Raw genomic sequence first — 26496 nt, forward strand, 5'->3', positions numbered from 1 at the left:
CTTCTAATGACTTTACATAAAATTTATTTTCTTTTTTGGTACAAACTTCCTAAGTACTCCAAAGATACCTGGAAAAGGAGGGTTGCTAAAAAAATTACCTTATCCCTGTTAAGATGCTGTCTGCACCGTACATTGAATCATACTAGGTTATGAACTTGAAAAGTTGCATTCATTGTCATAACACCAAATATAATTTTGTGATCAGTTTTTACAAGGACCTATATTGTTTAGGAACTCCATCAGTTGTCCATGGCTAAACCAAACATATGAGTTAGTTACTCAACATAAACCTTAATCCACCCATTTTAATTTGTGATACCACATTTGAACAATACTTTGAAATACTTTGGAAAGACTGTTCAAGACTGTTTATTTAGTAAATTATACTTTATTAGTTCTGTACTTTTCTGGAAGGTTTTCTCAAGAGAAAAAAATGACAAGACACAGTTCAGTCTTCTTAAAACGTAGCATCAATGTGACACATTTACTAAAGAGCCTTTAGAGAGAGACCAACAATTTCAATATATAGTTTCCTATCAAGTAAGTTATTCATCCTTCCCATTTATCTCTGTTCTGATAACCCTTCTTTGCCATAACAGTTAATTGGAATGCAGTTTGTAGTGGTCTTTCTAATAACCAAATAGAGTAATAACCTCCACAGCCTCACCTCAGACCCTTAACACAGACAGCTGTTAACAAATTACAATAACAAGTAGAATTATTCTTGTTGCTAAGCATAAGGATCCTTTATATATGTATTTGAATTATCCCTTTCTGCTATGATATCTTTTCAGGTTACACGTATTATGTAGTAGGTTGTAAAAAACATAAATATCAGACTAGGAAATAACAGCATGGCTACTCTGTCTGAGGAACTGACAGAGCTGGACCTTTGGGATCATCATATCTGTTGTTTGTTGTGAGCTGCATGATCATATGGATTCCGTAGGCCAGGATCCACAGTAGAAGTATAGATGTCACCAAGCCCATCCAGATTCCAGGAGTGAAGAAACCTGTACAGTCACTTGCATAGGAAAACTGATTGTTTTCAACATTGAAGCCTTGAATCTGAAAATGAAAAAAGGTAAATAGATGAGTGGAATTAAGCATGGACCGTAGGCCCTAGTTTCAGAATATATGTGGTAATTACAGAAAATGCACCTGTTAATTACCACTCACACTCTGCATGTTAAAAAAGTGTGAGAACCAAATCCTCTGCATGACAGTTTTCCATGTCCCCTTTTCACCCAGGATATTCATAGAATAGTAGAGTGGTCTGGGTTGGAAGGGACCTTAAAGACCATCTAGTCCAACCTCCCTGCCTTAGGCAGGGACACCTTTGACAAGACCATCCAACCTGGCCTTGAACATTTCCAGGGATGGGGCATTGTCATGGGTTTAGCTGCCCAGCCAGCAACAAAGTACCACACAGATGTTCAGCCACTCCCTCCCCCACCACCTCAGCAGGATGGGGAGGAGAATAAGGAAAAAAATAAAACTTGTGGGCTGAGATAAGAACAATTTAATAATTGAAATAAAATATAATAATAATAACTAATGAAAAGGAGAGAAAGAGGAATAAAACCCGAATGGAAAAAAACGAGTGATGCACAGTGCAATTGCTCACCACCTGCTGAGGGATGCCCACCCAGTCCCCAAGCAATGATCAGTGGTTCCTGGCCAACTCCCCCCAGTTTATATACCGAGCGTGACATTCTATGGTATGGAACATCCCTTTGGCTGGTTGGGGTCAGCTGCCCTGGCTCTGCTCCCTCCCGGCTTCTTGTGCACGAGCTCACTGGCACAGCATGGGAAACCTGGGAAGTCCGTGGTGTATTGTTTAGCAACAGCTAAAACATCAGTGTGTTATCGACATTATTCTCTACTAAATCTAAATCACAGCACTGTACCAGTGACTAAGAAGAAAATTATCCCAGCTGAAACCAGGACAGGCGTCCACAGCTTCTCTGGGCAACGTGTTCCAGTGCCTTGCCATCCTCATAGTAAAGAATTTCTTCCTAACAACAAATCTAAATCTATCCTCTTTCAGTTTAAAGCCAGTCCCCCATACCCTGTCACCACATGCCCTTGCAAAAAGTCCCGCTCCAGCTTTCTCATAGGCACCCTTTAGGTACTGGAAGGCTGCTGTAAGGTCTGCCCAAAACCTTCTCTTCTCCAGGCTGAACAATACCAACTCTCTCAGCCTGTCTTCATAGGAGAGGTGCTCCAGCCCTCTGGTCATCTTTCTGGTCCTTTTCTGGACTCACTCCAATCGGTCCCTGTCCTTCTTCTGTTGGGGGCCCCCAAGAGCTGAACGCAGCACTCCAGTTGGGGTCTCATGAGAGCAGAGGGGAAGAATCACCTTCCTCGGACCTGCTGGCCACACTTAATGCAGCCCAGGATATAGATATGGCTGGCTTCTCATAAGCCTATACTCCCTAGTCCTTCTTCTCAAGGCTTTCTCAATCCATCCTCTTCCCAGCCTGTATTTCTGCTTGGGAGTTCCCTGAGCCACATGCAGGACCTTGCACTTGGCCTTGTTGAACTTCATGAGGTTCACATGGGCCCACCTCTCAAGTCTGTCAAGGTCCCTCCGGAAGACATTCCTTCCCTCCAGTGTGTCTACCGCACCACACAGCTCTGTGTTTTCAGCAAACTTGCTGAGGGAGCACTCGATCCCAGTGTTCATGTCACTGACAAAGATGTTAAACAGCTCCAGTCCAAGTACTGACCTTTGAGGAATGCTACTCCTCAATAGTCCCCACTTCTTTATGAGTAGAGAAAGTGTGGGTAACCCCTCCACAGTTTCTAGGATGATCTGCTCCATGATCTTGCCAGGCAGCAAGGGGAGACTGACCAGTCTGTTGTTCCCCAGGTCTTCCTTATTTCCCTTTTTAGAAATGGTGATTACGTTTCCCCTTTTCCAGTCAGTGGGAACTTCACTGGACTGCCACAGCTTCTCAAATATGATGGATAGTGGCCTAGACACTTCATCCACCAGTACCCTCAGAACTTGTGGATGCATCTCATCAGGTCTCACGGACTTGTGCACCTCCAGGTTTCTTAGATGTTCTCAAACCTGATCTTCTTCTCCAGCAGGTGATTCTTCATTCTCCGAGTTCCTGCTTTTACTTTCTGTGACTTGGGCAGTGTGGCTGGAGCACTTGCCAGCGAAGATCAAGGCAAAAAAGCCATTGAGTACCTCAGCCTTTCCCATATCCCAGGTAACCAGGTCTCCCATTTCCTTCCGGAGAGGGCCCACATTTTCCCTAGTCTTCCTTTTATTACCCACAGACCTGTAGAAGCTTTACTTGTTGCTGTTGATGTCCCTAACCATATTTAAATCTTTCAGGGCTTTAGCTTTCATAACTTGATCACCAGCTGCTCAGACAATTCCTCTATATTCCTCCCAGGCCACCTGTCCTTGATTCCACCTGCTGTAGGCTTCCTTTTTGTGTTTGAGTTTGTCCAGGAGCTCCTTGTCCACCCATGCAGGCCTCCTGGTTTTTTTGCCTGCCTTCCTCTTTGTTGGGATGCATCGCTCCTGAGCTTGGAGGAGGTGATCCTTGAATATCAACCAGCTCTCTTGGGTGCCTCTTCTCCTCAGGGCTTTATCTCATGGTACTCCACCAAGCAGGTCCCTGAAGAGGCCAAATTCTGCACTCCTGAAGCCCATGGCAGTGAGCTTGCTGTGCACCCTCCTTGCTGCCCTAAGGATCTTGGAACTCCATCATTTTGTGGTCACTGCAGCCAAGGCTACTCTTAAGCTTCACATTCCCCACCAGTCCCTCCATATTGGTGAGGACAAGGTCCAGCATGGCATCTCTCCTTGTTAGCTTCTCTGTCACTTGGAAGTTGTCTTCAGCACATTCCAGGAACCTCCTGGATTACCCATGGCCTGCTGTGTTGTCCCTCCAACCGATATCAAGGTGTCTGCAGTCCCCCATGAGGTGGTCTTGTGAATGTGAGGCTGCTCCTATTTTTCTTGTTGTAGTCGGAGTCCAACTCAGTCAGCCTCACATGGGGCACCAATTGTTGCAGCACAATCAAACTAGTAGACTGCAACAAGGCTTTACTGTTGGTCAGATTCTACTGTCTGTGCTGTATCTCCTTCCTCCAGAAACCACTGCTTCTCCTCCATCTGACCCCCTCTCCCACCATCCTCAGGGCTATTTAACCACTTAGCAGGAACGAGCTACAGCTGCACATCATCCATGTCAACCAACCCACTGCCTTCGAGGCAAGGCCACAGCTGCATGTTATCAATGCTGATCAACCCACTGCCTTCAGTCCTCTACACTTTCTATAGAGGGAATCATCTACTCAGTCATCCTGGTCAGACAGCCTGCAGCAGACCCCCAGGATAATGTCACTTGTCCCTGCCCTCCTTTGAGTCCTGCTCTTGGTCAGCTCCTCATCCATCCCCAGGAAAAGCTCCATGCACTCCACCTGGTCATTGACATAGAGGGCAACACCCCCTCTTTAATTATATTAAAGATGCAGAATTCATTTATTTGGCAAAAAGTAGGTTTCCCACTTCAGAAATCTTCATTATGTTTAGGAGTCCTAAAGGGGATGTGTGATCAGTATTGCTCAATGACCACTTAAGGACCAGGAGACTCAAAGCACTCAAAGACATTGGAGTTAAGGGCTCCCGAGATTGTAAGATTTGTTGAAATACCCTGAGATTTTTAGTTAATAACTCCTTGACAAGCAGAACTCCTGAAACATACTTTAAAATGCATCTAATGAAGATGACTTTTTTGGGTGGGTTTTAGTGAAAATTCAAAGAGAAAACAGTTGTGAAACCTTTCTTCCCACTGCCTTAGACAACAGAGGCTCAAAACAGGAGAGGGCTTGCTTCACTGAGGTGGGGGATCTATGTTTTCTATTAACATATGAAACCTATATAAGCTTTTCCAGCAGTTAAAAAAAATCTCTAACATCTCTCCTTCGAATGAATTCTCAATGTCTGCCACTGACTGAGGTCCTACCATATTATTTCCCTCAGAAAAATCAGCTACTTTGGGGATCTGTTTTCTGCCTAACCAACAATTTTGCAAAATATATAACAAAGTGAATGCCTTTGAGCCCCCTATCCTTCTAAAAAAATTGTTAAAACCAATCAGAGGATCAGAGAACTATGAAGAAAGGGAAGACAATCCCCCTTCCACACAGATGCATGTGATGACATAAGCATTGATTTCTTCAGAAGGAAGGGAATCTGACTGGTGGAAGGAAATGAAGGAAGGAAAGAATTAATCTAGTATGTGATTTTGAGTCTTTCTTAAATAATTTTACAAAGAAAAATGAAGACTGAGATTATTATGTATTTACAAGTTCTTTAAAATGGGTGTGTGAGGAAAGCACCAAACACCATAAATCCACCAGTAAAGAAATGAGACCTTAAAACTATTTTCTATAAAATATTATAGAACAAAATAAAAAATAAAAAAAGGATTATTTTATTTAAATCATTTCCCTCACCAGAAAATAAGCAAGGAAGCAGAAGATCATGGATCTTTACTTTTCTATGGTCCCATTCCATGATTACTCTATGCTTTATGATAAAATAAATGGAAAGCTTTGTGGTAATAAAAATTCGTACTTCCTAGGAAAGTTATTGGTACCAATGTTAGTGGTTTGCATACCGTGCTGCACCAGTAAGCACTCGGGGTTTGAGTTCATTCATGGCTCAGGCACCTAAATATGTATGTAATATGCATGTTAAAGCCAACGTCTACACCTTCCAGAATACCAATTAATAAAACTATTATCATACGCAGAACTAAAGGCTCTTTAGGTACTGTGGAGTGAAGATGATTTCAGCATGTCAGGATTTTATGGGCCTCTTAGAAGAATCTTTCCAAGCCAGATCGTGGTAGGTGACTTGCAAAGACTGCCTGCTTTCACTGTAGGCAATCAGAGTTCTGATTAAAGCAGGATTAGCAAGTATAAGCCTTTGGCTTGGATAACTGCACAGTTTTGGAGAATAGAGGTGATCACCAAAGGCTTCGCTTGTTAAGCCACTGCTTTGACAACAGATGAAAATGTGAATAGGAGTCATGAAATCTAATCTGAAAGACCTATTTACAATGAAAACAGAAAGCAGGTGAAGATCTATGTCATTTATGCTTAAAAAAAAATGGATGAAATTCTGGAAAACAATACACACTTGTTACCAAATTTACAAGAACTCTTTGAAGCACTTAACAGGTATATTCAGTTTAGAAACGCTTTACCACTTCTGATTTAGATCCAGAAATACTGAATTTTATTATGTCAATCCTATTGTGTGTTTTTTTTAAAGCAGGATTATGCTTATTGAACCTTTGAGCTGAAAGCTTTAATTGTACATTCTTAAAATGCTATGTCTACTTTCAGGCGGGAGATGAAATATATGCAGCGTTCTTTTATTGTTTTTCTAAGCTTTATCATTTCTGTGGGGGTGTTAGAATCCAGGTAGGAGATAAAAATGTGACTCCTAGCAACATTTCTACCTATAGAAAAGTTAAAAATACTCACATGGTAATCTCTAATTTTTATGAATGTAAAAGCCTTTTGGATACAGGGCTCTGTACTGTGGAACTTTTTAATTTTAGTGTTTGGACAAGCGTCATTTGTCGTGGTTATACTAGTCTGCATTTGCTGTTAATTTTTAACATATTTTTTTGAATGGAGTTTTCTCATCACTTGACCTTTGACAAAGCCTTCAAATAAAATGTTGTTTTCATGGGTTTTAAGTGTACATTGAACATCTAATTTTTGAGTTTAGAAATATTTTAACAACAAAGAGTCCTAATATTCTTGATTTTAAAGTTTTTGGAAGTTATTCTTAGGAACAAGGGGACTTCTAAATCACTATGACACATGCTAAAGAAATGTGCTTTTGGTGGCGTGGCAGCCTCCTCTTTAACTTCATAGACAATTCTGAGATCCTCAAAAGGATAAAAGATATCATGGTAGAACAACTATTCCTGTAACAACATCAAACCCAACAAAAAAAACCCACCAAAACCAGAGCAGTTTTGGTACTGTGTACAGTTCCGAGTGGTGACATCCTAGGCTATGGCTACACCTAGACAGTATCCCACAGAGGTTTTTTAGGTGGTAGTGACTGAGGTAGCTCCAGAAGTAAAGTAAAATGCTGCATCAGTTCCTCCTGGCTTTGGAAAGAGCTATGCAAGGCTTCACTGCGCGGGTGCCATGCCCCTCTAATACAGTGATACTGTTTTCAAGACACCCAGCATTGCAAAGCGCAATCGCACCAGCTAGATCCTGGTTTCTAATTCATCGCATAACATTGGCATGAAAATCATGTTCCTCAGTTTCAGTGACAAGATTTTATGCTGGCTGCAACCACTTAGCATATCTGGTGTGCTTTTCTGTCCATGCAACTGAGCTTGGGGTTTTCTAAACCTCATTCTAGAACAAAGACTTATACTGACATCAATCAGACGTCACTATGTATCGGTGGAAGATGCTTGAAAAGGTATGATCTGGTTCAGTGAGAACTTAGAAACAAGCCCAGAATGTTGACTTTCTGTTTTCTCACACAACAGAAAAGATCAGAGCGGGACTTCTCAGCTTGTGTTCCATGGTTAGGACTTTATGAGAGAAAGAGGCCTTTCCCAAGAGGAACTAGAAGTTCTGTTGTCCGAACAGTGGAAGCAGCTGCTGCTCCAAATCAATAAGGAAAGTGGGAAACCCACTGCTTCTACTCTTGATCAAGACCCCAATAAAAGGATGCCTACTAAGATGGAGCAAGGCCCCTCTCGAAGCTTTAAGAAGGCAGCAATATCAATGTATATAAAAATTCAAGGAAAAGATACATTGTAAGTGGACACTTCATCATTTCATACCACATGTACTTTCATAGCCTAGTGATGCCAAAGTCTAACTTCAGGGAGTTGATGAGGCTACGTGCAGTTGCATGGACTCAGGTATTTTCAGGCCTTTTTATAAAAAATACCATCAGGAGGAACCTTCACAAAGTTGGTGTATAGTGCTATGTTGCTTCTCAAAAAAAATGGGACTCGATCCTGGAATTTGTGGAAAATATATCTCAGCACCAATGCTGTTCCTCTGAGTTTCCCATTGTTTAAGCAGAAATGTCAAATCTGGACTCAGATTATTGAGCTTTATTAACAAAATCATAAATACATTTCTATCAGCATTTGTATTCAGTTATCATGGTTTAGCTCATCTTTGAAAAATAGAGTCCAGTTGTCTGGAATTATTCCTATTGTTTCCATGACCTCTTTAATCGAACAGATCCCTTAGTGCAATATTGTTTTAAGATATGAATGTTAATGTGCTTCTCCTAAGTCAAGATCAATGCTCAAAATAATAAAGATGCACTCATCTATATCTCACATATGTAGTGTGTACTACTGCACTAAATACACTGAAAATTTATGCCTCATTAAAAAAAATAATTTAAAAAGCCAGTTACTTTCCTTCTGGGCCATGCAGGACCTAGTATTGCTCCTGATTGAAGTCAATGTCAAACCTTCAATCAAATCTAATTTCATTGGGCTTTGTTTCTGTCTGTAGGAGTATAGACAGTCTAAGTCACTGGAAACAGTAACCACACTAAGCTGTACTTTCCTAGATAAACAAAGTGCAAAAAAAAAATCAAATAAAAACAAAGCAAGCAGCATAAACCCACCCACATGGAGAGGCCCACGTTTCCAATAGCAGCCCAATTCATTAAACAGGCATGGAAACTTAGTCATTCTTTGCCTGATTAAGCGCATTTGGGTTTATTGTTTTTTCTTTTCTGTGGACAACTTCAGCTTTGTTTTTCAAAGCTGTGCTTTCATGTTCTTGTTGTTTATCAACTGCCATCTTTTTTACCCCTTTATTGAATAGCTCACCTAGGGGGAACAGCTTTTCTTTTACATTTTTGCTCAGTCTGAAATGAAAGTAAGGGCATTATGAATGCCTATCGTTCAGCACCTACAATAGCAAGTAATAGTTCTTGGAATTATCTCTGAAATGGCAATGTGTACTCACTTGCAACCTGGAAATGAAAACATCCCAGTTTTTTGCCTCATCGTTGGATGGAATCAGCCTTGCAGGATAGTGATTGCTTGTTCCCACCAGCTGACAATGAAATGAATACTCTGCAGGAGCAGAGATGACAGAAACATTAAATTTAGCAAACTTTTCTCCATCTTGTACAATCTCAACTGAATCTAAAGTGGACCAATTTCTAGCTGAGCTTCCGTAGAACTTGTTGGTCATTAAAAACCTAGAAAGACAACAGAGAGGAAAAAGAAGTCAAAATGACAGAAGGAAAAAGTTAATACTCATTTGATGAAGTACTAGTGGCAGATAAATGTTCACTATTGCTAGCTGCAAACATCACAGTTGGTATCTTAGCTTGGCCTCCCATGTCATTAGGATTGTTCACAAGTGAAGAGACTGAGTATGTTTTTACTACTTAAGGGTTTCATCTCACAAGCACAGCTTTCATAGCTCTGGCAGGCAAGGAGAAAATGCAATTTCATTCTTCAATGGCCCCTTCCAGTGCAGTATTTAATCAGTTACCAACACTTTATAATCAGTGGCGGAGAACCTGGGAAACTGTCAGTAGACCTGCAGTGGCTCTCAGTAAACATTTTATGGCATTTTTTGAAAATTGCTTTTATGATAGGTACAGGCATAATAACCGTTCTGATTTATCATTGCAATTCTTCCTTGGCTTAGATGCCTAAATTGCAGTTTCCTTTGCAAATGTCTGAATTTGCAGTAAAAGAGTTTTCTCTCACTGGAGGGTAGGGAGGGGTCATCACCTCTAGTTTCCCAATTTTTAGTGGTTTAGACAGAAATAAATATTTTCTCTTCTTGAAAAGGTCTGGGTATGTGCAGTATTGTAGCAGTTTCCAGGTTTATAATTATGGGATTTTTATATATATATGTTACTACTGCTGCAATTTGAACACCTCCCAAATGTTATGAAACAGAAATAATTGAGAACATCCAGAAGTACATCCTGATGCTTTACAGATCAGGACTATGTCCTAGTCTACCACTTTTTACCCAGATACTTTTAAGTATTCAAGTTATCCTATAAGGAAATTATAAACTTTTCTCCTTATTGCATGTTGCTTAATACTTTAAACCTGCTTGGTCTGTGTATGTGTTGCTCTATATAGTTTGCTGATTATTATTTATTTATTTATGGCTTATTGATAAACATAAAGAATTTAGAAGGGAAATCCTTTTAACACTGCGTGAGACTTGCTACAAAATGAAATATTCTAATATGTTTATCCAAAATGGATAACACTGTATGTGAATTGTAAAATTTGGGGTAATACTTAGATGCAATTATGATAGGTCTGAAAAATACACGGTCATCTATAAATATGCCACAATACAGAAAATATTATGTTCTATAGGTTATACATATATACATGGAGAATATTCTCTGTTGTAGAATATTGCTTGTTTGTTCAAATCAGTTTCTTTCGGTAGCAAGTCATCTGACAACATAGAGTCTAAACTCCACAAAATATTCCTTAGGGATAACACACAAAATTTGACAAGTTAAATTACTACAGTAATTAATTTGTATTTTTTTTAATTATCTGTGCCTTTTGGTTCATATAACTTCATAATCCTCAAGAGTTTCAAAATGCACAGAAGTAATCCCAGAACTCAAAGTGTCATCCAGGTGAGAAAAGGATATTCTGTTTTATGGCATCCATTACATTTTGAGCCTGAACATCTCTTTCCATTCAACATTCAGCTGCAAGCATCAGTGAAATAGAAAAAAAAAAAATATTTGAATTTCATCTAGTACACATTCACAAATATTTATGGAAAATATATTGTTATAGTGATGAAGTTACAAAATTAAAGCATGTATTAGCCTAGTTATTAACTGCTAGAAGAAAGGAACCTTTTCCTGATATAGAGCACAATCTGAACAGAATTTACATGGTGTTTCAGTAGCAATGCTATAGACACTAGCTGACAGCCAGCTACAAGCACAGAGAAGTTTACTTAAATGTTTGTGCCAACCACAGATGCTGGGTGTGCTCTGTACTTTTGCTGAGAAGCTAAGTTGTGAACAAGGAAATTCTTTGGAGACTTCCCATATGAACAACCAGGTTTTTATAAGGCTATGTATGTAATTACAGTCTAAAGCGACCTCCAAGAGAACGCTGTATCTTCATGTTACACCAAAGACTAAAATTTTATCTTACTTGCACGTTTGTGAGAATTAACGTACTAATTAATGAACTAGATGAGCACGGTTAACTTAATAACATGGGCTTTTATCCTCAGCATTTCTCCAAACAACTGATAGTGAATAGCCTCCAACTACATGCTCTTAACTGCTAATTGGTACAACTATAATTCATTAAATTACAAAAAAGTCATGCAAAGGACAAAAATCAATAGCATTACTTCATTTAGTTTAATATTTTCTCATATGAGTAGACAGCAAATAGAATGAGCACAATATACCAAATTAATGACAAGGGGTGAAGAGATAAAGATTTTACCTGCAGAACTGAAAGTATCTTGGCTTTTATAAGAAATGCTGTGTTTGTATTAAACGTTAGAGCCAAGACAGGAAGCAAACTTTCACACAGACATTACGTACTTTACATATTGTGGCACAAACAATTCCTGCTCATAGGCCAGACTCCCTTCGTGCCAGATAACCATGTGAACTCTAAATGCCACCACTTGTTACCCATCATGTTCTCATGTGGCTGTTCGCTACAGGGAGAGATATTTCTGAGAAAGAAGTTACTGTTTCAAAGATTCAAAGACAAATGCGACTGGTAGGTAAAAGACTTTAAAACATGGTTCTTAGGTCAATTTATTCTATACATGCTATGAGCAACAAGAACAGTCAAGTACTTATCAATGTCAGTAGGGAAAATACTAATACTCTGCACTTCCATCCACTTCGACACGTTTTCCTAAAGGAGATGATAGACAGGTTCTTGGATACCTGGATGTCATCAGCTGCTGAGAGAGCTGAGATGATACTTCCTCCCGCAAAAACTGCTGCCCACTGCTCATACCTCTGCTACAGCACGAGTTCACTTTTGTAAATTTTTGTAAACTTAGCACAACCAAAGCCACTCTACAACCACTCCTAACAGCTCACCTCTCGGTGGCAAATGCAGGAGGCTGAATGGGACTGCTGCTCTTGCTAGAGAAGGAGATGGCAGCTGTTTGCATAGGATGAAGCAGCTATTGCAGCTGTTAGTAGTAGGAGGTGGGATATGACTAGCTGCTCAGCACGAGGTGGTAGGCTAGCAGCGGTAAGGGCAGGGTCGGGATCCAGCTCAAGCTGCTGAAGTTAGAGCCTATTTTATTGACCAAAAAATCAAGCTTTTTGAATGTGGTGCTCTGTGGTGTCACTTTCTGCCTTCAAGGGATGCTCTTCTAGACCTGAGTAAATGGCCCTTAGAAGGGAAAAAAATGCATTCATGGCTCTAAGCTCTGTTGCTTCCCACCTCTTTGCCCTGCTTGTGTCCTGTTTATTGAGGTGGATTGTAATCTTACCAAGGAGTCATCTTGAACAAGAAATGCAATCAAAGTGAACCAGAAGGCCAAAACAGAGGTTGTAATGTATCTCTGTGGCGTTTAGGAGCTCTTGAAATAGACATGACAAGACAAACAAGGTGAATAAACTGTTCCTGATTCATGAAAAGATCAATGGATTGTTCTGGTTCTGTTAAGTATATCTTGTTTTTTGCATTATATGCCACGCAATATGGTATTATGGTAGCTAATGGAGGCCTAAAATGGAACAACTGTCTCTTAAATCAAGAGATAATCCAACAGGACAGCGGGGCAGAATAGTGAGTGAAAATAAGGAAAATAGTGGGTCAAGATAAAGACAGCTTAATAAATGAAGGCAAGAGGGGAAAAAAAGTGATACTGAAGCAATCACTATCTACCTCTCCCAAGCAGGCCAATGCACAGGGAACGCCCACGCAATGACTACCCTCGAAGCCACTCCACACCTTCTTCCCCTATTCTATTTTTTTATTGCTAAGCACCTGTGTCACACATTAAAAATAATCAGTTTAGGCTTTTTTGTGTTGAAATGGCCCGAGCACCTATTACAAATCGGGATTACACCTAGCTCAATGAAATAAATGAAATTCTCCTGTAAAACACAGCCAGCCTATGCTACTTTAAATACTTACTGTGCATGACACTGGTCGGGACTTCACCTACTCTCTTTTCAAGTCCACCTATTGTGGAGACTGAGTTTCTTATCCCAGCTTTAAGGGCTGTTTATGCATTTTGGTATTTAGCTATAATATATTCAAAAAGCAGCACAGGTCAAGAGAAATTTTATGAATATTTCTACCTTTACTACAACAGGATCAAAGAATATAAAAAATATCCCATAATAAGAGAGAAAACATGAACCATTCACCTATTGTACTGATCTTCTTCTTTAATTTACAGTTAGTCTGCAGAATTGCTTCAAATCTCTTCAGATGCACCTCAAATTCATGACCACATTAATGTTTTCTTCCAATAATTAAAATCATAAGATTTTAACTGATGACTAAATGTAAATCTGAATAATCCTCATTAAGTCCATATGCATGCACTAAGATTACATTTGATCTTCTTATGTCTGTTGTAGCAATCAAAATCTAAGACAAATGTTTCAACTGCTGAAGTATTTTTTCATATAATAGCATCCTAATGTTTGCGATTTCCTGTTCTATAATTGAGCAAAACTTGTTGACTACTTTAAAGTAAATAATCCTCCAAGTTCCATCAATTAACTTGGTAGCTAGTTTTGCAGCACAGTGTCACGCTTTGTAAGATTTTCAAGTGCTTTATGATTCATATTATTTTCTTGGAACTGTAATTTTAGAAGAAAGCATGGTGTTATGCTGAGGATGGTCACATTCAGAACAAACGTAGAAAGCAACCAGATTCATTCATACACTAAAAGATTACAGGACAGCAGCTAGGAGCTGCACTAGTATGAGCAAAGACACAGAATGAAAATCCAAGGCACTGTTGTGGTAGGTCTGTCTGTACAAGAGTGAAACAGGACCAGCAAACAGTAGGCAGAGAAGCACCAGGGCAGCACCACGGAAAGTGATATTAGACTAAAAGTAAAGACACAACTTGGGCAGAGTCTTGGTTTGAGAACAGTATTTTTGGAATGAGATCCAAGAAAAATGTTTCCTTCATTCCCCATGGTGTTCATGGAAATGCATGCCCCTTTGCTACTTTACAGTACTGAAACCAAGAAATGCTTGACTCCATCACCAAGAACAAGTCTCAAGGATCCTATGCACAGTTCACTACAATAGTCAAAAAAGTAAAAATACAATACTAACAGCAAGCTTATCTGTACATTATGTTCTTTCACAAAGCTCTAGATACTTAGAGAGGAGAGGAGATGTTAAATAACAAAGCATATGTGGTTTTTTGTCACTTACCGTGATCTCTTGTAAGTGTCTTTCTGCACTCCAAATATAACTCCAAACACATCACTGACTCTGTTCAACACAAGTCCTTCTGGAGGTCCTTCTACCTAAACATAGACTGTCCTTCTACCTCAGTGTAAATAATAGTATTTATTCACCCATGCTTATCATCTTAGTGCCACATGCCTTTTTTACTCTCCTACTAAAACATTGTTCATGGTCTGATTGTCTCCTACATTGTTACTTTAAACTTCCCCTCTTTGGTTTCCTTCGATTTCCATTCCCCTTATTCAAGATGTCAAAAGTATTTTAGATTGCAAAAGTCATTTGTCCTTCTGCTGCCCAAGCAAACATCTAGTTTGTCCTCTGGTATATGCAAATTTAATTCAGTGCAAGTTCTTCCCAAATAAATTCAAGCAATTAGCTGAGGTACCTAACTGAAAAGAGCAGGCTGCATCATCTTTACCAGAGTCTACAAAAATTTCTTTTAACTGCTGTTCCTGCTGCTGAGGAGAGAACTGAGGTTTAATGACCAGCAGCTGTGTGGCAGCCCTCAAACAGTAGCAGGTGCTTTCCCCATCCCTAGAGTCCAGTAGTGAGAGCAACAGCTGCAAGTACTCAAAGAGTGGTGGTGAATGGAGTCACCTCCAGTTGGTGGCCAGTCACAAGTGGTGTTCCCCAGGGCTTAGTGTTTGGGCCAGTCCTGTTTGAACTACGTATTGATGATCTAGACGAGGAGATCAAGTGCACCCTCAGTAAGTTTGCAGAAGACACCAAGATGAGTGGGAGTGTTGGTCTGCTTGATGGCAGGCAGGCTCTGCAGAGGGGTCTGGGCAGGCTGGATCGATGGGCTGAGGCCAGTTCTATGAGGTTCAACAAGGCTCAGCGCTGGGTCCTGCACTTGGGTCACACCAACCCCACACAGTGCTACAGGCTGGGGCAGAGTGGCTGGAAAGGGCCTGGAGGAAAAGGACCTGGGGGTGCTGGTTGACAGCCAGATGAACATGAGCCAGCAGTGTGCCCAGGTGGCCAAGAAGGCCAACAGCATCCTGGCTTGTATTCCAAACAGTGTGGACCAGGGCAGTGACCGTCCCCCTGTACTGGGCACTGGTGATGCCGCACCTCAAACCCTGTGTTCAGCTCTGGGCCCCTCACTGCAAGAGGGACACAGAGGGGCTGCAGCGTGTCCAGAGACGGGCAACGGGGCTGGGGAAGGGTCTGGAGCACAAGTCTTGTGAGGAGCGGCTGAGGGAACTGGGGGTGTTTAGCCTGGAGTGGAGGAGACTCAGGGGGACCTTATCACTCCCTACAGCTGCCTGACAGGGGGCTGCAGGCAGGTGGGCGTTGGTCTCTTCTCCCAGGTAAGAAGCAACAGGGCAAGAGGAAACGGCCTCAGGTTCTGCCAGGGGAAGTTTATATCGGCTATTATTAAAAAAATAAAATATCACTGAAAGGGTTGCCAAGCATTGGAACAGGCTGCCCAGGGAAGTGGTGGAATCACCATCCCTGGAGGTATTTAAAGAATGCATAGATGCAGTTCTTAGGGACATGGTTAGTGGTGGACTTGGCAGTGCTAAGTTAACAGCTAGGCTTAATCTTAATGGTTTTTTCCAATCTAAATGATTCTCTGATTCTCCCTTTGACTTTTCATCCCAGGTCTTCCCATTCCTTAACTTTTCTTCCCTTTTCTCATGGTAGGAGAAACATGGTCTTGTCATCATCCACGCAGCAGAATTATGTTTTTGCACCCCTCATTAGCCACAAGTTAGCTCTGACAGAGTACACTGGTAATCTGCATCAGGACTAAATACCACCCTGTCCATGCAAGTAGACTTCAGCCCCTAGAACTGCTCACATAACGCAGATTTCCCTGAGACAGGATCATGGTTTGATCCTATTAGAAAAAGAGGATGTTGCATATACCAGTGGCTTACAGTATGGTTGTTTACCTATACCACTTTTTTAGAACTTTACCTGAGCACATTAATATATTCTCTATATAAAGACTGTATTATTGTTCTGCTGCACAGTAACTCCTTAGAACAGAAATTAAATCATAATTTCAAAACCATTTTCACTTAACTCCTCCTCTTTTTTTGCTCCTAATTTACAAGCAGGCTTTGTAAGTCACAAAGATCTATTTAAGAACAAATAATAATTTACCTTATCTCTAGGCTGCTGATTTCATTCACTGGCTTTGTGTATTTTAATGACAGTCTAAGAATAAGAAACAGATTTTTAATGTTAGAGTAGTCAGCTTTAATTAGATCATTGTGACATTTCAATCGGAGGGAATATTCTAAATCAATAGGCAATTACAGAAGTCATATAGCAAAGGTTCAGTACACAGAAAAATATGACAAAATATTTCTAGAGTGTTTTTTTTTACCCAAGAGCAGGTGCTTCAAAGTAAAGGAAAACAGAGATCATGTTTCATTAATGTACTTCCAGCTGAATTACTACCTAGTAACTGGCAATACTCTCCTTCAAGGGAATTTTACAATGAAATTATGATCTCATTAATGCCAGTGGAGATTTCTGTGATTGTGAGATTGGGCACAGGGAAACCTGTTTGGACCAAATATAAGCAAACAAGAAAATAGGAATATAAGAGGAAAAACAAAAGTGAAAATAAGGGGCTGCATCTGAACAATTTTGTGATCTTGACTCAATCTTTTTCTTCTAAGAATATCCAATTTAGTATTTTTGTACTTTGGATGCTTTAGAAGAAAATTAAATTGGTATTAACTTGACATTGCACCATTTTGGATTAATTTTCAGAAATCACATATTTTACGGAATTTCTTGTGCTACTCACGTTGTGTTGGTGTCTGAGCACTCAGAGGAAGAAATATCCACATTCTGCATTACAAATGTTGCATTTGTCAAATCTATAAAAACTGAACTGTTGGCTTTGAGGCTGAAATTACTAGCATAAAAAAGGATGCATGTATCACTTCCAGCGGTCACATTCAGAGGAGGATATGATAAACTGCCTTCTTCCTCAGTGGCCATTAATCGTCGTCTTAATTCCCCCACCACATCAGTTCTTCTAGAAATCTGGAATAACAGCACATTAACAATTCATCTCCTTTGTAAGAGATAATATCAATTGAACACAGACCTTCACCATTCTGAACCATGAACGTCCATCCTTCTTAAACCTTCAATCAACTTCAATATTTATTATTGTCTGTCTATTTAATTGGCAGTATAGAGGCCATGGTGTTAACCTAGGTTCCCATTGTCAGGTGTCGACATGTGAAAACAAGCACCGCTGACATCAGGCAAATGAACGTAAAACTATGTTGTTAATGCTGCCTTAAGACAGTGGTGTTAATTAGTGCTAATACTTTTTCTTTTTACAGAAGAATATACTGAAAGAAAGTAACTCTTCTTCTGTGATAAAATCACAAAAAAAATTTAACTTACACATTCAGTGACCACCCCCTGTAGTAAGAACAAGTTTTTGCGCTCTTCATGTTAACAGCCATGAAAGCAGGCTACCTAACTACAGCAGCGCTGTTTGTACACTCTTCTGATGGCTTCTGGGAAAAGATCTATGCTCATTTGGCTGATGCAGTGAACTCCTACAAGAGACTTCACTGCATATACACATTTTGTTTTAGGAGTTTTCCAGGGATTCCCTTTAATAGGCAATGCTTTTTTACAAATGTGCCCAGGACATCCTTGGTAAAACAGCCCCATTGATATGAACAGTAAAAGCTAGCTGACCTTATCAGACAATAACTTAATCCTGTTGTTCATATCTTACTCCTCACTTTTTACTCTGTTCATATTTGGACTATTCCATCTATTTTTAAGTCATGTCAGCTTTATAACTTCATATTCTACAAGTGGCCTCTTCCCTAGGATAACTTTGGGATACAAGAAATGAGAGGTGTCAGGGGTTACCAGAATTATAATTACGTGGAGCTATTGCCTGGAACCACTTTTAATGGGTTTAAAGACAGGCAAGGAACATTTTCCAGTTTGGAACAGAGGCTATAGTATCACTTTATAACCTGTCTATGGAGAGGAGCCCCAGAAGATTTTGTCACCTTAACCGCTGCTTTCTAAACACTATGGGCCATCTGTTATTTACAACGCGTCTTTGTAGATACCTAATTCTATGAACAAAGCAGAATGGGCTGAATTAAAAACCTTTGACTAAACTCTCAAATATAGATTGCAATCTTCCTCTCCCATACGTGCATACTTTATGAATTTCTTTTTAATTCAGAGTAGTGCCTTTTCAAATACATCAGAACATGCGTTATTTTAAATGAATACCATTTTCTTTAAAAGAAGAGTGTGCAACAAAAGACAATATTCAACTCTTGATATAAAACTTTTAATCTTCCCTTAGGCTGTCCTGAAATGTAATCATTTTATTTCAAACTGAGAGGAAGAGCTGAAGTCTAAATTATATCCTGCCTAACAATTGACTTCACTATGTGGGCCCCGTGTATCATCTAAAGAGGGCTTTAAAAAATGCCTGCTAATAGCTGAAAACAATGCTACATTGGAGATTGTGATTGGGCTGACTTGGGGGATCAGGTTAAGTATCTCAAAATAAAAAAAAACAACACACTATTAGAATATAATCATAAGACTACAGCTTTATTTCTGTTGGTCTGCTGCCAGTACTTTGCCATGAGGCTCTCACATAAAGATTCCCTTTCACCTCTGAAAAAGCATATGAACCAAAAGAGCGTTTGCCTGAGAAGAAGAGGTGTCAAGGACTGAGAAATCCACTCGTTTCCCGTGATTAAACCTGTTCTAACAAATTCAACCATGCTGAAGAAGGGAGGCAACATATCTCACCCAAAAACATTTCTGAAAGTGAGCTTTGTTTTGGTCATATTTGTGGCTGAAAATACAGACTGTGCAGCCCAGCAAGTCTTTATTTGCACAGCTATAGGCAGGCAGGACCACTGCACTAAACGGAAGCCTGAAAGCATCAGCTCTCTGAAGAAATATCCCCCAAGCACTTACCGGCCTGCATATTCATCCTTCCAGCCTGCAGATGCATTTCTCTAAGTTACCTGTGGGTGAGGTAATTCAGCACATTTGAAATCAGGAAGCATTACCCCACAGAAATCCAAGAAAACTTAGTCTGGAGGCTGGAAGAAGGATCTCTGAAACACCCCAGCCTAGAACCCACTGGAGGCCTAGAAGATGGCAGTTGCTCCCTCCAGCTCACCTGCAGTGGGAAGCTGGAGGCTCCCCCAGTACACCCCTGCCTCTCTGTTTCAGGCATGTTTTCCTATTCTTCTGTTGCTGCACAAACATGAGCTTACTGAATTAAAATCTTTCTCCCCACGCCTGTATTTCATGCTAAACTATAAATGACAAGATACTTCCTTGAGAAATTGATTATATTTACATTGAATTCTTGTAAATCAAATTAGATTATTTAGGAACAATCCATAGTGGCAGTGTTGTCAATCATTAAACCATATTTTATTCTGTTGCTTTCTTTGCCTTTACCTAATCTGAACCATGGGAGGTGTGACTCATTGCCTTGTTCCTCTGGATTTACCAATGGCATTTTTGATCTCAGATATGCAGTGAACAATCACAAGACCTGATTAAATAAGACACAGAAAATAAAGGGTGCCATTTACATTGTCCTGGACCAGAACTGAAGACTGTAATTACTAACTAAACCTGCAACAGAAGCAGCCTGGAGAAAATTCTTCCCTTGATCTGTTTTGAAAGGCTCCTAATACAGAATCATCTCTCTTGGAAAGGAGGAAGACAGCTGATCTGGCAACATTTTGATTCACCAACATACTGAACTTTTTCAAAGCAAACAGACCATACATCCAAAATTATTCATTTGTTTTGTTGTTGCTGGGTTTTGTTGGCTGTTCCAAACCAGAATGGCTAGAGACAAGAAAAAAGATTTGGGGCCATTTTATGTATTTGAAATTACAAATATAAGTCGAATGGTTGCAAACACATACAAGAAAAATACTGGGAAAATAAATTTTTCATTGGTTAAAATGGTGAATGGTAAGGAATCATAGAAACAGGCTGCATTTCACACTAGTTTCAACATGGGATTTCTGGGTATCAGTTCAGCTGATGGTTATGCCCCCTTTTCCAGTCTTGTACTTCTTGATTTTTAATTGCTATGTCCAGGTGTGCCTATCAAGAATAAGAAAACTGTCCTGGAGGTCTTTGTAGCTCCTTTTCATTTCTAACAGCATGGACGTATGACCACATACTCTCCTTGGAGTTGTTTCTCTCATTGTAACAGCTAGCGGAAAGAGGTGGTCTTTCCATACTTTCAAGGAGGGAGGCAAGGAAGAAGAAGGGTCCACTCCCTTTCTCTTTTTAGGTTGTATCTTAGCCTAGTCCCTGCCTCCATACTGTGAACTACAGTGCATTCTCTTTATATACTCTACTTAGATGGCAAATGGTAATTTTTCCAAATTTAGCCATGACACAATTAAACCCTTTGTTGGTGTAACAAAACCACACCAAAATCTTAGTTTCTATTGGGGGAGGGGGGGGGGGGGGGAGTGCAGTATAAAAGCCAGATATTGCTTAATAGTATTAAACTTCAAATGCAGAAGGGCCTGAAAATATTTAGGGCATGCAAGTATAGACAAAAGCTGAAAATACATCATGACTCCAACCTAAACAATTCTATGATTCTATGATGCTGTGAAAGGGGAGGTCAAAGAATCCTTTTGGGTCATTTACGATGGCCGGAATCATCATGAGGTGCAACATCCAAGGAGGGGACGGCAGGCACTGCAGCTGCTACCATAGCACCCCAAAGACAAAATGTATTTGACTACACTTATTTCATTCATCTTTTGGTGCCAGACTGTAGCATAACAGTGCTTTGAGCTCTCAAAATCTGCAACATTAAGCAAAGAGTTACCAACTATCTGTATTTTTGAGAATTTGAACTGTTTACATTGTTATGATTTCTAATGTTTTGTGGGTTGGTGGGTTTTTTTGTTTTCCACTCTAGGCTATCTTATAACTTCAATTTTGGCCCTAGATTTGGCGAACCTTGCATTCCATATAAACCTCAGGCAGTCTCCCTCCGTTTTATTGAGGAGACTGGATTTGTCCAGGATTCATCCTCTGATACACCAGAGGGCCATGCTGCCATCCAGAGGGACCTCCACAGGCTGAAGAAACGGGCTCACAGGGACCTTACGCAGTTCAACAAGGGGAAGAGCAAAGTCCTGCCCTTGGGGAGGAACAACCCCAGGAGGCACCAGTACACACTGGGGGCCAACTGGCTGGAAAGCAATTTTGCAGAAAAGGATCTGGGGGTCCTGGTGGACACTAAATTGAACATGAGCCAGCAATGTGGCAAAGGAGGCTAATGGTATCCTGGACTGCATTACACAAAGCATTGCCAGCAGGTCGAAGGTGGGTGATCCTTCCACTCTGCTTAGCACTGGTGAGGCCCCACCTGGAGTGGTGGGTCAAGTGCTGGGGTCCTTAGCACAAGGACCTACTAGATGTACTGGATAAAGTCCAACAAAGGGCCACAGGATGAGGAAAGGTTTGGAGAATCTCTCCTGTGCAGAAAGGCTGAAAGAGCTGGGACTGTTTATCTTGGAGAAGAGAAGGCTCAAGAGGGGGAATCTCATGAATGTGTATAATTACCAGAAAGGAGATTGTAAAGTATATGAAGCCAGGCTCTTTTCAGTGGTGCCGAGTGACAGGACCAGAGGCAATGGCCCCAAACTGAAACACAGGAGAAGTCATCTGAACACGAGGAAACATTTTTTGCACTGTGATGGTGACAGAGTTCTCTCCAGTGAAGCACAAAATAGAAAAATTGTTCTAAGTTATAAGCAAAGAGAGACACATGCTTTAAAATAAAAAAAACATCTAATGCAAAATCCACTCATAAATTAATTATGACAATACTTGGCATAAGTACGGACTTGGATACTTGTATTGCTCACACACGTGTGCATTCACACATACATAGATACAGAAAGAGTAGAGTGTAAATATACTTGGAAGTGGAGAATTTCTCAGAAATCTCATTCTTTTCCCTGATGACATGCAACCCTGATTTCGGTTGGAGGGACAGCACAGCAGGCCATAGGCAATCCAGGAGGTTCCTGGAATGTATTGACAATAACAAGGGCTTGGGGGTGTTGGTAGATGAGAAGCTCAACATGAGCCAGCAATGTGAACTTACAGCCCAGAAAGCCAACCGTATCCCGGGCTGCATCAAAAGAAGCTTGGCCAGCAGGTCAGGGAAGGTGATTGTCCCCCTCTATTCCACTCTCATGAGACCCCCACCTGCAGTACTGCATTCAGCGCTGGAGCCCCCAACAGAAGAAGGACAGGGACCTATTGGAGCGAGTCCAGAAAAGGACCACAAAGATGACCAGAGGGCTGGAGCACCTCTCCTATGAAGACAGGCTGAGAGAGTTGGTATTGTTCAGCCTGGAGAAGAGAAGGTTTTGGGCAGACCTTACAGCAGCCTTCCAGTACCTAACGGGGGCCTATGAGAAAGCTGGAGCGGGACTTTTTGCAAGGGCATGTGGTGACAGGGTATGGGGGACTGGCTTTAAACTGAAAGAGGATAGATTTAGATTTGTTGTTAGGAAGAAATTCTTTACTATGAGGATGGCGAGGCACTGGAACACGTTGCCCAGAGAAGCTGTGGCTGCCCCATCCCTGGGAGTGTTCAAGGCCAGGCTGGATGGGGCTTTGAGCAACTTGGCCTAGTGGAAGGTGTCCCTGTCCATGGCTGGGGGTTGGAACTGGGTGATCTTTGGGTCCCTTCCAGCCCAGCACATTCTATGATTCTATTTCTCACATTTGTAAGGCAACTGTAATACTAACCAAGACATCAGAATAAATGTCAGTAGCATGACACTTTGCCCAGAGGAATCCTTCACCTCTTTTTTCCTTCTCTATTAATAGTCTGATCAAGCAGGGGAGAAAGAAAGTACAGAAATAAGGTACATTATATCAATAGCAATCATTTATTGACAATTATTACTATCATTTTAGTGCCCTGCAGGGTATATAACGAAGCTTACTGGCTCACATTACCATCTGATGGCTCCTCTATCCAAGCATGCAAACTTCTACCAGCAAGCCAAATGGCTCAGGGACTGTGACACTCAGCTCCTACCTGGTGTTCTGCATCTCCCAGGGTTTTTCACAGAAGCAAGGCTGGGACAGGAATATTCAAGTCAAAATACAAGTCTCACTGTAGGAGACAACGATCTCACTGTAAAGGATAACATTCTGTTTTATAATTGATAGTACTATTATGACTTGTGGAGAGTACCCAAGTCATGACCAACCACTTGGAGATCTTCTGTTAGAAGTGATAATAAAACTGCAATATTTCTTACACCGTTCAGTTCAGTGGCCTGCATAAACAAAATTTGCAGCGTCAGCTTGTATGTTTATGGCTAGATGTGTTTATCCTTTTGCATCGCTGGGCTGGTTAAAAGATGTCTTGATCATCATTTACAGAGAATGTGACTACTCTGTGCAACTGAATACAGTGCAGGGAAGAGTGAGTTAGCAGGGACCGTGCAAGTGACAGAACCCAAATCAGAGGAAGGTGCTGTGATGCAGCACTTGTGATAATCCTTCTTGAAAGGCTTTAAAATGAGACAAGGAATTTTTGCATGTACGGGACATACAAGCACATCCAGAAATACCACAGTAGTCCCAATTTTCTGAAGAAAATTAAGATATTTCCTGTTATTTTCTCACTCCAACTTTTTAAAAAAAATTATACCAAAAATTTTCAGCTAACTTAAGGAAAAGCAGGCATTGGCCTATGAAAAGATCTTGACTTTAGAAAGTAAAACACAGTATGTATAAACTGGAGTAGCAGTTGCAGGAGCTGCTACACTTAATTTTCCACCTTACATTTCACTTTGGACAAATAACCCAAAGACAATTATTCCATTGAAAACAATGTCTTGGTCATCTACCAGAGTGTTAAAACTCATTCACATCTTTCTAGCTAATCAGATTTTTCAAACTTGTATACAAAAGACAAAAAAAAAAAAAAAATTATTAAGAGCTTGCATCGTAAACCAGAATTAATCTGGAAAGGAATCTACCACATGTATCATTCAAGGAGTATTTGGTGATGCCAATCTCCCCAGCTTTAACATTAGATTAGGCCCTGTTTCAGGCAATTCTGACAAAGATAAAAGAAGCTACAGATTTTACATCATTTGTAGGCTGCTGAGGGGAATACCCACTCCAACTGGTTGTTTTTCCCACTTTCCTATGTCCGTATGTGGAATCCAAGTTGCCATGGGAGATGTGAAAAATGAAGAACAGATTCTGCTGCAGTAAGAGGAGATGGGTATGTAGTGAGGGTTGGGCTGAGATTATATAGGGGTCTGGTGGGTTACCTAATGGAAAAATGCAAACAGGAGCAAAAATGTGTTACTCTTACTGCCAGGAGAGTTGCTGACACTGTCCTAGATGTAGGTTAATCACAGAAAAATTAAAAATCTGAAGATCCATAAAAGTCTCCGTCCCTCCACTTAATATTTTGATCCTCCAGCACTTTGGAGGACTACTCTGCCAAACTGGGGAGCCTGTCTCCCTTTTCTTCTTAATTTAAAGAGGTGCGAACAGGATGATAGTATGATAGTTACACCAAATTGTTATTGATATTTCAAGGGAATTAATCTTTAACTTTAAAAAGTTACATATCTTTCTTACCATTACTCAAGTCTGCCTGTAATAAATTACAGTCTAAATACCAGTGTGTTTTTCAGATGGTCAGATTCTCACTGTGTTCAACGCGACAACATCATTCTTTGCTTTCAGCATCTCCATCTGTGTGTGACAACTCTTTTGGAGAAAACAGAGACAGACAGAAATTGCACTGTAGGAACTTGTGAGGAGAGTCTGGCTCTGTCTTCCCAGTTCTGCTGAATCAAAAGGCAAAGGACAATAATTCTAGCAAACTGAAACTCTTTGACAGGGAAGTTAAGCATTTTTTTCCACAGAAAATCAAAAAAAGGTATTTAACTTCTCTGCTTTCTTGCACTCAGTATCCACTTAACTTTTCTGACAGTAGTGTATGTAACCTAGAAGTTATATATATAAATGAAACGCACATCAGAAAGTCTACACAAAGCTAATATTAGAAATAACATCCATGCCTTTTTGAAGGAGGTTACAATGCTTTCTTTTCTCTGGATAAGCCCTTTTTCCTCCTCCAAGTTTGTCTCAAAAGCTGTGTTTCCACCAAAGCCTAGTTAACCCTTCCATTTAACACATCTCAGACAACGTCATCAATCTCAGTTTCATAATTTCTTTCATCTCCGACTAGTCTCTTCCCCATCCAAAACAAAATGAGACCACACCATGCAACCTTGGTCAGCAGTTACATGTAACTGCCACCTCTGTGGCTGGTAGTTACTGACTTTTTACAAAGTTTACTATCATGATGCTTTGATATTAAACTTTGGAAGACTGGACTTTATAAGGTGGGGGGTATTCGAAAACAAAGACCAGCTTCTTTCCAGCACTCCTATGGGGTTGCTTTAGCAGCTTGATGCCTATTGCCGTTACTACACCATAACCAGCCTTCAATGACAGGTAATGGCACCTGGCTGGGGATTTGGTTCAACCACAATAAGTTGCTCCTGCTGGCAGTTCATATCCTGAGAAAAACTGTGGAGCAGTAGCAAGGAATATCATCAGGGTCAGAAGGAAATCAAGTACTAGGGAGGAGGAAGGGGTTTTCAACAGTGAGGAGGCAGAATGGGATCCAGCATTCACCTTCCCATAGTTCTGCTCAATGTAAGGCAAGAAACCCTCCTTATTCTGTTCCAGGATTTTGCAAGTGAGTTGGCTGAAAGCCTCAGAGGCAGAGATAGCTACCTGTTAGAATACTTGGAGTTTAACGTTCACACTGTAGTGCACTAAAATGTAGAATGATACTTTTTATGATTCATTACATACCTATCTGAAGTGACTGAATCATTTGGGCTAAACCAGAAACCCCGTCACAGAAGAACAGCTGCAACGTTTCAATAAAATTGTAAACACTGAAGTT

The 26496-nt window shown here is 40.5% G+C and overlaps 1 protein-coding gene across 1 annotated transcript in view; it reads right to left on the reverse strand.

Moving 5' to 3' along the window:
* Positions 1-368: 368 nt before the first annotated feature.
* Positions 369-26496, reverse strand: part of ATP6AP1 (ATPase H+ transporting accessory protein 1) — a 56708-nt gene continuing 30580 nt past the window's right edge. Inside the window, exons 7-10 of the mRNA XM_040596617.1 lie at positions 17263-17504; positions 16608-16661; positions 9019-9256; positions 369-1068 (exon numbers count right to left, since the gene is read on the reverse strand). Coding sequence (XP_040452551.1) covers positions 859-1068; positions 9019-9256; positions 16608-16661; positions 17263-17504 — 744 coding nt within the window. The 3' untranslated portion in view covers positions 369-858. The remainder of the gene's footprint in view (positions 1069-9018; positions 9257-16607; positions 16662-17262; positions 17505-26496) is intronic.

This window comes from Falco naumanni, chromosome 5, assembly GCF_017639655.2.
Source record: "Falco naumanni isolate bFalNau1 chromosome 5, bFalNau1.pat, whole genome shotgun sequence".
Lineage (NCBI taxonomy): Eukaryota > Metazoa > Chordata > Aves > Falconiformes > Falconidae > Falco > Falco naumanni.